Raw genomic sequence first — 9,682 nt, 5'->3', positions numbered from 1 at the left:
GAATTTTAGAATTTTAGAATTTTAGAATTTTAGAATTTTAGAATTTTAGAATTTTAGAATTTTAGAATTTTAGAATTTTAGAATTTTAGAATTTTAGAATTTTAGAATTTTAGAATTTTAGAATTTTAGAATTTTAGAATTTTAGAATTTTAGAATTTTAGAATTTTAGAATTTTAGAATTTTAGAATTTTAGAATTTTAGAATTTTAGAATTTTAGAATTTTAGAATTTTAGAATTTTAGAATTTTAGAATTTTAGAATTTTAGAATTTTAGAATTTTAGAATTTTAGAATTTTAGAATTTTAGAATTTTAGAATTTTAGAATTTTAGAATTTTAGAATTTTAGAATTTTAGAATTTTAGAATTTTAGAATTTTAGAATTTTAGAATTTTAGAATTTTAGAATTTTAGAATTTTAGAATTTTAGAATTTTAGAATTTTAGAATTTTAGAATTTTAGAATTTTAGAATTTTAGAATTTTAGAATTTTAGAATTTTAGAATTTTAGAATTTTAGAATTTTAGAATTTTAGAATTTTAGAATTTTAGAATTTTAGAATTTTAGAATTTTAGAATTTTAGAATTTTAGAATTTTAGAATTTTAGAATTTTAGAATTTTAGAATTTTAGAATTTTAGAATTTTAGAATTTTAGAATTTTAGAATTTTAGAATTTTAGAATTTTAGAATTTTAGAATTTTAGAATTTTAGAATTTTAGAATTTTAGAATTTTAGAATTTTAGAATTTTAGAATTTTAGAATTTTAGAATTTTAGAATTTTAGAATTTTAGAATTTTAGAATTTTAGAATTTTAGAATTTTAGAATTTTAGAATTTTAGAATTTTAGAATTTTAGAATTTTAGAATTTTAGAATTTTAGAATTTTAGAATTTTAGAATTTTAGAATTTTAGAATTTTAGAATTTTAGAATTTTAGAATTTTAGAATTTTAGAATTTTAGAATTTAGAATTTTAGAATTTTAGAATTTTAGAATTTTAGAATTTTAGAATTTTAGAATTTTAGAATTTTAGAATTTTAGAATTTTAGAATTTTAGAATTTTAGAATTTTAGAATTTTAGAATTTTAGAATTTTAGAATTTTAGAATTTTAGAATTTTAGAATTTTAGAATTTTAGAATTTTAGAATTTTAGAATTTTAGAATTTTAGAATTTTAGAATTTTAGAATTTTAGAATTTTAGAATTTTAGAATTTTAGAATTTTAGAATTTTAGAATTTTAGAATTTTAGAATTTTAGAATTTTAGAATTTTAGAATTTTAGAATTTTAGAATTTTAGAATTTTAGAATTTTAGAATTTTAGAATTTTAGAATTTTAGAATTTTAGAATTTTAGAATTTTAGAATTTTAGAATTTTAGAATTTTAGAATTTTAGAATTTTAGAATTTTAGAATTTTAGAATTTTAGAATTTTAGAATTTTAGAATTTTAGAATTTTAGAATTTTAGAATTTTAGAATTTTAGAATTTTAGAATTTTAGAATTTTAGAATTTTAGAATTTTAGAATTTTAGAATTTTAGAATTTTAGAATTTTAGAATTTTAGAATTTTAGAATTTTAGAATTTTAGAATTTTAGAATTTTAGAATTTTAGAATTTTAGAATTTTAGAATTTTAGAATTTTAGAATTTTAGAATTTTAGAATTTTAGAATTTTAGAATTTTAGAATTTTAGAATTTTAGAATTTTAGAATTTTAGAATTTTAGAATTTTAGAATTTTAGAATTTTAGAATTTTAGAATTTTAGAATTTTAGAATTTTAGAATTTTAGAATTTTAGAATTTTAGAATTTTAGAATTTTAGAATTTTAGAATTTTAGAATTTTAGAATTTTAGAATTTTAGAATTTTAGAATTTTAGAATTTTAGAATTTTAGAATTTTAGAATTTTAGAATTTTAGAATTTTAGAATTTTAGAATTTTAGAATTTTAGAATTTTAGAATTTTAGAATTTTAGAATTTTAGAATTTTAGAATTTTAGAATTTTAGAATTTTAGAATTTTAGAATTTTAGAATTTTAGAATTTTAGAATTTTAGAATTTTAGAATTTTAGAATTTTAGAATTTTAGAATTTTAGAATTTTAGAATTTTAGAATTTTAGAATTTTAGAATTTTAGAATTTTAGAATTTTAGAATTTTAGAATTTTAGAATTTTAGAATTTTAGAATTTTAGAATTTTAGAATTTTAGAATTTTAGAATTTTAGAATTTTAGAATTTTAGAATTTTAGAATTTTTGAATTTTAGAATTTTAGAATTTAGAATTTTAGAATTTTAGAATTTTAGAATTTTAGAATTTTAGAATTTTAGAATTTTAGAATTTTAGAATTTTAGAATTTTAGAATTTTAGAATTTTAGAATTTTAGAATTTTAGAATTTTAGAATTTTAGAATTTTAGAATTTTAGAATTTTAGAATTTTAGAATTTTAGAATTTTAGAATTTTAGAATTTTAGAATTTTAGAATTTTAGAATTTTAGAATTTTAGAATTTTAGAATTTTAGAATTTTAGAATTTTAGAATTTTAGAATTTTAGAATTTTAGAATTTTAGAATTTTAGAATTTTAGAATTTTAGAATTTTAGAATTTTAGAATTTTAGAATTTTAGAATTTTAGAATTTTAGAATTTTAGAATTTTAGAATTTTAGAATTTTAGAATTTTAGAATTTTAGAATTTTAGAATTTTGGAATTTTAGAATTAGGAGAAAGAATTTTAAAAATTTAGAATAAGAATTTTAATGTATTATATTTTTTATGGTATAACATTTAATCATTAAATTTTTAGAATTTAGATTTTAAGTTGTATTAATTATTATATTTAGATTGTATATTTTTTGGTTTTTGATTTTTTTGGGTTTTTTGATGATCGTATTTTTGATATTAAAATTTTTTTATGGTCGTTATATTGTAAGATTTTCGGATTTATTTAATTTTTAAATTTTTAAAGTCTTAGATTTAATGATTTTTTTTTGAATATTTTACAGGTTCAAATTTTATGCAGCCGATACTGGGAGATCGTGAGAATTGTTTGTTGATGTCCAGCTCGTGCCTTTTGATGTGGTCAAATACGATGACCGTAATCTGTTGCCGTTGTCCAGAGACCGCTTCTATGTTTTTGGTCGATTGCGACGTCGTCGTCGGCATTAAACTAAGACCGGATCATCTCGAAGAGGGAAATTTAACTCCGATGTGCAGCAGGGTGAGTTGATTTTAAAATCTTTAGATGATATCCAGCCTAAGTGTTTTCCATTTTCAATTTTAGTACAAAACGCCGAAGGAAAAGGCGGTTTTGCAGAATACTTCTGCGCGTCATCCTACGGAGGACGATCCTGACGCTCAAGGATCGTATACAACTGATCGAGCCTCATCTGGACCAGATATGGATATCACGTTCGACGGATAGGAAGAAACAAGCCATGATCAACGTCCCGCTGGAAACTCTTGGTGGCAAGGAAAAGCTACTGGGATTTTACATAAACGGACTTTTCATGCCCCGACGTGTGTCCCAATCTGGCTCTGTGAAAATGGTCTGCTAAAAGTAAGTAGTCTTCAGATGTGTTCAAGTTTCATCAAACTAATCATCTTTTTCCACAGGTCAGAATCAAACTAAACAGTGACGCCTAGGAGAAACTTCCCACCTGCCGATTGTCAAGGCGCCCGCCTTTTGCTCAAGTCTGACCGACCGTAATTCTTTGAGCTGAAGCTGCGCCCGACGTCCGGCCGCGCCGGATGTACGTCAACTGATTGGCTCTAAGTGCTGATCCTAACGGCAGCGGGTAAGATCTACAAGCTCAAATTCTTTTGCACAATCTCTAATCTCTCTCCCAATCCAACCAGCTCTGATGCCTGATGCACGTTCATCATGACCACGAACCACCTGCTTACGCTGCGCAAATACATTAGGGACGAAATTAACCAAGATTGTTATCCACATTACTCCTACATCTTAGTGTGAATTAATTGTAGGTTCAAAAACGAAAATAAAAGCATTTTTTGCGAATAAACTGTTTTCTGATATTATTTACCATTCCGAAATTGTTTTGAGCTATAACGGTCAATTTGAAAAGCAAACTATCGACGCTATATCGATACTTTGCAAATTGCATACATTTCGGCGCATTCAGACCAAGATAGTTATGTTGACGAAATCGACAACATTTTTTATCGATATCGTTGCAAATGTTACCGGACGACTGGTCGAAAACATTCTGAAACGAATTTTAGAACGAATCGACAACAATGTTGTCGATTTCGCGGACAGGATTTCTATCCGTGCACCTTTCGGTTCAACTCCTCTTAAAACGCTGGATTTCCTCCCACTCGGCTTCGGTCTCTTTGAGTGGTCTAATCCATACCGACATGGGCTCAAGATCAAGGCGATGATTGGCGAATTGTTCTTCTTTCCGGGTGTTATAATTGTTGAACAGTTACTCGACCTATTCGTCCTCAATCTATTATCGTCGATCTGGGACACGGAACCAACCCGGAACAGCTAACTCTTGATAGTGCGCGACTTCCGTTGGAAAAGGACGGCAGTTTTCTGGAGCACAATTTGTGCTGCACCAGTCTGATGCTACCAAAAATTACTAAATTATCAAACGAACGAAACGAAGGCGGCAAGGAAATAGTTGTGACATAAGAAAAAGCAAAAACAGTTAATAATGTGTGTTTCATACAAGCAAATAATCGATAAATTAATTGAAATCACTTTCTAAATATATTTCCATATATAGGTATAAGATTGATGATTGACATTTTACCCGAACGAAAAGCAAGTTGTGCGATATTAGGGTAATTCATCAGTACCAAAATTGACACTTCTCACTTGTCAAAGTACCAAAACATGTCAAAGTACCAAAAGATGAGAGGTAGGCTCTCACTGTATGGAGTTTGACAGGTCGTCTACTCCCTGGTAAAAGTTGTTAAAAATTAGCTGAATCCGATGCAGTCTCCGAGGTCTCACTCCAGCTCGAGCTTCAACGTCAGCTCCGACTTCCTGGCTCTGTGAAAATAATAACAGTTTTTGTTATTCACACTTCAAAAATTCTCAACAAATAAATCGATTCCGTAAGGGAATATAACAAAATTAAAAAAAAAATAAACTCTCAAAAGTTAATTTTATCGGATTAATTTTAGCTTGAAACCCCATTTCATGGTGAAATAAATGACCCCGATAAAATTGGTGAAAATTATTTCATAGTTCTAGCCAATTTTAGCAAAGTCCCTTAGGGGGTGTATCAAATAATTAAAAAAATCAACTTTCAAAATTTCAACTTTTTAGAATAATTTTAGCTTAAGGACCCCATTTCATGGCCAAAATAATGACCCTGACGAAATTGGTCAAAATTATCCCATATTTCTAACTATTTTAAACAAAGTCCTTTAGGGGGTATATCAAATAATTAAAGAAATCAGCTTTCAAAATTTCAACTTTTTAGAATAATTTTTGCTCAAGGACCCCATTTCATGGCCAAAAAAATGACCCCGACGAAATTAGACAAAATTATCTCAAAGATCTAAACATATTTAACAAAAGAAAAAATAATAATAGATTGTGTTATGGACACTTAGAAACATTTCCATTTTTGCGATTTATGGTAATTTTATTTCTTAGTCAGTATACCGAAGAAATGACAAAATTTGTTATAAGGAGAGTTTTTGAAATGTATAACATTTCCTGTTATTAGCGTATTATTAAACATTTTCAATATAATATCACATCAATACCAAATTATGTTATTTTATCAGAAACTGTTATTATTTTTTCTTCTTGAAGTTGAACTTCAGGATAAAATAAAAACACTTTTTGTTATTTTAACATGATTTGTTATTGAAATATTATTAATTTTGTTATTACCTTCTGCCCGGGTAACTACACAGCAATTCAACTTTTTTTTGTTTGGCCATTAGGGTGACCTACGCCGTGTTAGGGTGGTCAAAAAAATGCAATTTTCGTCGATTTTCGCAAAAACCACTTTTTTCAAAAAATCATATCTCCGCGCGATTCAAACTGATTTTAGCAGTCTCAAACGCAAAAGAAAGGTGATTAGTTTGGCTATACATGTTAGGGTACCAAAAGTTGGGTATTTCAATTACGAAAATTTTGGTACCCTTAAATGTATAAGTAATCGCTGAAATTTTCAAGTTATCGCAGTTTTAGTGAAAAAATTTTTTGCCGTTTTTATCATTTTCCCATTTTTGCGCGTGGCGCGTCGAAAACCCCAGCTTTTATTTTTCAAAAATCGTATGTCAGAAAATTAAAAATATAACTTCACAATTTTTTGATATGTTATGTAAAATTTTCCGAGGAATCAGGTAAAAATATTTTCAGACATAGGCTCTTTGCTCCCGAGACCATCAAATCTGCATTTTAATTTTTTATACGACCTTTTCAAAAGATAAGCTAGATTTTTGAAACTTCTTACTATTTTTCCCAAATAGCCAAACTAATCTTCTTTCTTTTGCGTCTAAGACAGCTAAAATCGTATTGAATGTCGCGGAGATAGGAAAAGTGATTGACGAAAATGGCAATTTTTCGCCCCACCCTAGCACGGCGTAGGTCACCCTAATGGCCAAATAAAAAAATACGGGTCTAATTATTTTGGCCAAGGAATGTTGAGCCCGGTTGGAGAACTTTTTCTCGCGTCATGCGAATCATGCTTGGCGCTTTTTTGGCCTGCTCTACCACAGATTGTAATCAAATAAAATTTGTATGCTTTCAAATTGTTTGAAACTTTGTCCTAAGGGGTCTCTGATCACGAATCCGAGGTCCGTTTTTTGATATCTCGTGACGGAGGGGCGGTACGACCCCTTTCATTTTTGAACACTGTACTGCTGTGTGAGTTGGCGGAGAATTATCCATATCCAAAATATAATTTAATTAAAATTTAATTTTGAATCTTCTGTAAACTTGCATCCACCGATCCCCAAGAATTAGATAATCTAACTTCTTCATCTAGTTTATGCGTTTCGTTTGTCTGGTTTTCTTCATCGCAGCCAAATTGGTCAACGGACAAAGTTTCGCCTCTTTGTTCAGCTTCGATTAGCTTCATCGTTGTGGCTTCCAGTTTTGTTCGAACAAAAAAAAGCAAAGAAGAACTATCCATAAACTATGCTTTTCTTCATTTCTTCTGGTGCTCTCACAGCACAAGGACAATGTCCTTTTTGCCATCTTTCGGTCTTTTTTCCCTCTATCTCCACTCTTAATCCTGAAAGTCGATTTGACCACATTCCGTATTTCATTACGATTTTGTTTTGTTTTTGGCATTTGGCTTGCCCGCTCGAAAGGACCCCGGAGCACCCCTCTTTGGTTTCACTCCTAATGTAATTAGTGAGTGCTCACACTTGGACTGTTGACGCCGGCGTCAACAATCTTCTGCCAAGTCTTCGCAAGAGTGTCCTCCTCTCTGTCTAAATACGGTGTATCGTATACAGGCCCGTATCCAGGATTCTTCAATGGGGGGTGTTTTCCCCAATAGGGCGTTAGGGGTGTATGTGTGTGGTAGGAAGGGCGTATACAGTCAACATAGGCGTTTATTTCAGTGCCATATGTTAACGCAGTTGACAAAACCTTCCTTGGGCGCTGATTTTTGATACAAAATGATGAATTGTGGTGGAATTGGTTATGGCTAGTAAAAAAATAATTTAATGTTTTTGTCCCTTGGCTAAAATTCAAACATTTTTTGCCAAAACGTGATATTTGCTTTATATATTGTAACAGTAATGTTAAAAAATAATCTAAACATCTGTTAACGCACATAAGAGCGTCTGGTGCTTGGTTCGTGGCATAATCGGATCTGGACAGAACTGGAGCTCGCGGGTTAGCTACACGGATAGAAATCCTGTCCGCGAAATCGACAACATTGTTGTCGATTCGTTCTAAAATTCGTTTCAGAATGTTTTCGACCAGTCGTCCGGTAACATTTGCAACGATATCGATAAAAAATGTTGTCGATTTCGTCAACATAACTATCTTGGTCTGAATGCGCCGAAATGTATGCAATTTGCAAAGTATCGATATAGCGTCGATAGTTTGCTTTTCAAATTGACCGTTATAGCTCAAAACAATTTCGGAATGGTAAATAATATCAGAAAACAGTTTATTCGCAAAAAATGCTTTTATTTTCGTTTTTGAACCTACAATTAATTCACACTAAGATGTAGGAGTAATGTGGATAACAATCTTGGTTAATTTCGTCCCTAATGTATTTGCGCAGCGTAAGCAGGTGGTTCGTGGTCATGATGAACGTGCATCAGGCATCAGAGCTGGTTGGATTGGGAGAGAGATTAGAGATTGTGCAAAAGAATTTGAGCTTGTAGATCTTACCCGCTGCCGTTAGGATCAGCACTTAGAGCCAATCAGTTGACGTACATCCGGCGCGGCCGGACGTCGGGCGCAGCTTCAGCTCAAAGAATTACGGTCGGTCAGACTTGAGCAAAAGGCGGGCGCCTTGACAATCGGCAGGTGGGAAGTTTCTCCTAGGCGTCACTGTTTAGTTTGATTCTGACCTGTGGAAAAAGATGATTAGTTTGATGAAACTTGAACACATCTGAAGACTACTTACTTTTAGCAGACCATTTTCACAGAGCCAGATTGGGACACACGTCGGGGCATGAAAAGTCCGTTTATGTAAAATCCCAGTAGCTTTTCCTTGCCACCAAGAGTTTCCAGCGGGACGTTGATCATGGCTTGTTTCTTCCTATCCGTCGAACGTGATATCCATATCTGGTCCAGATGAGGCTCGATCAGTTGTATACGATCCTTGAGCGTCAGGATCGTCCTCCGTAGGATGACGCGCAGAAGTATTCTGCAAAACCGCCTTTTCCTTCGGCGTTTTGTACTAAAATTGAAAATGGAAAACACTTAGGCTGGATATCATCTAAAGATTTTAAAATCAACTCACCCTGCTGCACATCGGAGTTAAATTTCCCTCTTCGAGATGATCCGGTCTTAGGTGTAATGCCGACGACGACGGCGCAATCGACCATAATACTGTGATGCGGGCGCGGGACATACGGCAACAGTGGTCGGGCATGCGGTGTGGTCCATCATGCATTTGGCACGAGCGGGTACTGCATTCTTTATTGGCGACTAGTGAGACATGGTGAGGCGGATGTTTTGGGGTTACAGGGTTTTGTGGATTTTTTTTTTGATGGTTTGAGTTGTAGGGTTTTTGGGTTTTTGGTTTGTTTGAAGTTTTGAGGTATTGTGTTAGTAATGTTTTTTTGGGGTTGTGATTTTTGTAGTGATGATTTTTTACATTTTTTTGATTTTTAATTTTTTGTGTATTGAGTTTGTGTTGTTGGTTGTATTAGGTTTTGAGTTTGGAGTTTTTGGGTTGGTGGTTTGGGGTGTAATGTTTTTTGTGTTGTATGGTTTTGGAGGTGGAGTTTGGGGGTTTTGGAGGGAGAAGTTGGAGTTTTGGAATTTTGGAGTTTTGGAGTTTTGGAGTTTTGGAGTTTTGGAGTTTTGGAGTTTTGGAGTTTTGGAGTTTTGGAGTTTTGGAGTTTTGGAGTTTTGGAGTTTTGGAGTTTTGGAGTTTTGGAGTTTTGGAGTTTTGGAGTTTTGGAGTTTTGGAGTTTTGGAGTTTTGGAGTTTTGGAGTTTTGGAGTTTTGGAGTTTTGGAGTTTTGGAGTTTTGGAGTTTTGGAGTTTTGGAGTTTTGGAGTTTTGGAGTTTTGGAG

The 9,682-nt window shown here is 31.1% G+C and overlaps 1 protein-coding gene and 1 long non-coding RNA gene across 3 annotated transcripts; one reads left to right on the top strand and one right to left on the bottom strand.

Annotated features, from left to right (window-relative positions):
- The first annotated feature begins 2,845 nt into the window (after positions 1 to 2,845).
- Positions 2,846 to 3,511, top strand: LOC120418202 (uncharacterized). The gene is made up of 2 exons (XM_039580510.2): positions 2,846 to 3,198; positions 3,262 to 3,511. Exons 1-2 carry the CDS (start codon positions 2,995 to 2,997, stop codon positions 3,400 to 3,402), a joined length of 345 nt encoding a protein of 114 aa, XP_039436444.1. The 5' UTR covers positions 2,846 to 2,994; the 3' UTR covers positions 3,403 to 3,511.
- A 4,318-nt stretch (positions 3,512 to 7,829) lies between these two features.
- LOC120418207 (uncharacterized) lies at positions 7,830 to 8,953 on the bottom strand. 2 transcript variants are annotated; one of them, XR_005605568.2, is made up of 4 exons: positions 8,903 to 8,953; positions 8,564 to 8,839; positions 8,326 to 8,507; positions 7,830 to 8,264 (listed from the first exon to the last, which is right to left on the bottom strand). It is a non-coding gene; the product is annotated as an uncharacterized LOC120418207 (long non-coding RNA). The 2 variants fall into 2 exon arrangements; XR_005605567.2 differs by having other exon boundaries at positions 8,564 to 8,938.
- Between the last annotated feature and the right edge of the window lie 729 nt (positions 8,954 to 9,682).

The sequence above is a fragment of the Culex pipiens genome, chromosome 2 (assembly GCF_016801865.2).
Source record: "Culex pipiens pallens isolate TS chromosome 2, TS_CPP_V2, whole genome shotgun sequence".
NCBI lineage: Eukaryota > Metazoa > Arthropoda > Insecta > Diptera > Culicidae > Culex > Culex pipiens.
This window is presented reverse-complemented; position numbering and strand designations above follow the sequence as displayed.